Source organism: Echinops telfairi, unplaced genomic scaffold (genome assembly GCF_000313985.2).
Source record: "Echinops telfairi isolate 266 unplaced genomic scaffold, ASM31398v2 ScPeMD7_7424;HRSCAF=8462, whole genome shotgun sequence".
Taxonomy (NCBI): Eukaryota; Metazoa; Chordata; class Mammalia; order Afrosoricida; family Tenrecidae; genus Echinops; species Echinops telfairi.
In genome coordinates this window covers 47,866,953-47,869,606 of record NW_022111324.1, presented here as the reverse complement: position 1 = coordinate 47,869,606, position 2,654 = coordinate 47,866,953, and the positions used below count along the sequence as shown (strand labels likewise).

At 48.2% G+C, this 2,654-nt stretch overlaps 1 protein-coding gene across 2 annotated transcripts in view; it reads right to left on the bottom strand.

Annotated features, from left to right (window-relative positions):
* The window catches only part of TMEM183A (transmembrane protein 183A), a 19,087-nt gene that overhangs the window by 8,242 nt on the left and 8,191 nt on the right, over positions 1-2,654 (bottom strand). Inside the window, exons 4-5 of one of the 2 annotated variants that reach the window (XM_004699817.2) lie at positions 1,356-1,515; positions 425-605 (exon numbers count right to left, since the gene is read on the bottom strand). In XM_004699817.2, coding sequence (XP_004699874.1) covers positions 425-605; positions 1,356-1,515 — 341 coding nt within the window. The remainder of the gene's footprint in view (positions 1-424; positions 606-1,355; positions 1,516-2,654) is intronic. The other variant, XM_004699818.2, reaches the window with a different exon arrangement.

The window sequence follows — 2,654 nt, the reverse complement described above, 5'->3', positions numbered from 1 at the left end:
AAGAAAGGGGATCCCAAGTGTCAAGGTCACATTAGGAAGAGAAAATAATGTTAAGGTTTTTTAATCTTTGGATTATGATTGAAAACTTTTAAAAAATTACAGTTTACATCTACCACTTGAGTTGTGCTCTTTCTAGCCCAGATTATCAAAACCATCCTCTCTAAAGTGGCCCGATGTACAATCTGCGAAAACAGAGAATACAGAACACCATGGGCAAGGCTTCAGGTAGAGAGACTGCAAACCAGCCCGGCACAGGGGGAAGGTCTTGAGAATGGGCAGCCTCTGAGCCATGCATGTCTCCTTAGTGCCCAGGCAGCCGGAAACCCACAGCCTGCAGCATCGAAGGAGCTGGTGCGTAAGCCATGAAAACAGACCCACCCAACCCGAGCCCATCAGTCAAACCCCAAGGCTCATTTTCACTTACTTTGGAATTCTTGAGTGTGTTGGGCGTGCTTTCTGGAATGGCGGGGTTCTTGGAGATTCGAGAAGCAAATGGCTCATACATGTGGTACAGAGACCGGATCACACATGCCCGGAGACAGCGCAGCTTCTCCATTGATTCAGGTCGCAGGCGCAAAGGCAGAGAGGCATCCAGCGTGTAGTGCCTGAAACATGACATATGACTCCTACCAAGGTGTGACCTGTCCCTCCTGGCTCCCTGCCGGTCTTCTGCTCTCTGTTCCACTTTATGAAAGAGCACATCTAGCAACTGATCAACGATGCACAGACGTCTGTTGCTCACAGAGCACCTGGACTGGTGAGGAACCACCAAGCTCTCCTGTGAGCTGTCTCAGCAAGTGCTCTTCTGCCCTCTCTGCACACCCTCCCCTTTCTGACAGCCGACAGCCTTCAGGAAGGTTTGCCCCGCCAGCACCAGCCCTTACTGCGCAGCCTTCCTGATCGACAACTCCCTCCCTGCTCTCTACTACAGCTGTGCACGCGGCAGCACAAGACCCAAAATGATGAGTGAGACACACTTCTAGGATGGCTAGAAGAACCTCGGCAACAACTGAGTGGATAAGCGGAGCGGCATCTGAAGCTTTGGAAAACTCTGGCTAAGGTACGCCGCCAAAGAACGCCAGAGAAAGTTCTGTCTGGGGACCTAAAGGGCACTGCTTTTTCTGGAAGGATCTACTAGGGGTGGGGGTGGTGTGGGGATGCCACCACAGGGAAGACAATTACCTGGATGCATTACTAATATCAAGTTTAAATCAGAGAGGGGCACAAGGAATCCAATGGTAGGCTCATGCCGGGGTAAAGAGTAGAGAAAGCGAAAAGAGGTCACCATCCAGGGAGTAGCTCCAAACCACAAACAGCCACACAGACAGATAACAGCAAGCTCCCGGTGGTCGCACCTTCGGTACAACCTGGTCCAAAAGGCAGCAGTGCAAGTGACAGTCCAGGCATTCTTACAAATCAGGGAAAAATTCACAATGTCCTCAGGACGGATGTAGGAAGCCAGCAAGAGCCAGATATCCATGGGATACTCTTCTCCTCCAGCCCCGTCCAGGTCTTCTGAAACAGAGAGAGAGCCACAACCTTTGACTTTGTACAGCACACATCCCTATGGCCCTCGGGTCACTTTAGTTCCCCCAGCAGTTGCACAGGAAAGAAAGGGGTTTGAAATAGGCCCAAGGCAGGCTCTCAAGAGCATGATTTCCTGCTTATTCAAGCTAGTTGGAACCAGCCTCCACTGCCCATGTGGACAGGTCTTGTTCTTAAAGGTAAGGCCTTTATTTAACATCTTGGGGAAAAGACGCGGCCTTCTACCCCAGTAAAGCACTGTTAGTCTTCTGTATTCACAGGGCGCAGTGCTGCCCTGTCCTATAGGTCGATATGAGTCAGCAGCGATTCATGGCAATGAGTTTGGTTTGGGGTTTAACATCTATCTCTGCACTATTTTAAAGCTTTCACAGTAGCTTTGCATGCAGTCTATCATTCAACTCCAATAATTTTGCAAAGGAAATAAAGAAAATATTGCTGCACACATTTTAAGGAAAAAAGTATAACCTTGTCAACATAAATAGAACTTGAGTTTGCTCTTTTCTGCACTAACCACCTTGTCCTTTGTGTTTCTCAGGGAGTGCACCCTGACGGTAGCATCGAACTTCCCACTGAGATATGCAAAGCAATGCCAGAACAGCTTCGTGGTGTTTTATCTCAGGTTTTCCATTTCTATCTTGTACATTTCACAGCATACCTACAAGTGAAGGTTTGGTTTTTTATTTTGTATTGTGAATTAGGTGAAGGTTTACAGAGCCGGTCATCAGTTTTACATTCAACAGCTCATACTTTTATCAATAAATCATTTTATTGGGGGCTCTTATAACAATCCATACATCAATTGTATCAAACTCATTTTCAAAACATTTTCTTTCTGCTTGAGTCCTTGGTATTAGCTCCTCTTTTTCCCTCCCTCCCCACCTTCCCACACTCATGGGCCCCTGATAAATTATAAATTATTCTTTTTATATCTTATACCATCCACTGTCTCCCTCCCCCACGTTTCTGTTGTTCATCCCCCTGGGGGGTAGGTTATACATCCATCACTGTACACAGGAGCCTTTCTTCCACAGTGCCACCAAGTGAGTTCCAGCTGCCAGCCTCGACAAGCGCAGCTCACACCAGGCGCCCCGCCCAGGGGCCCCCAGCCA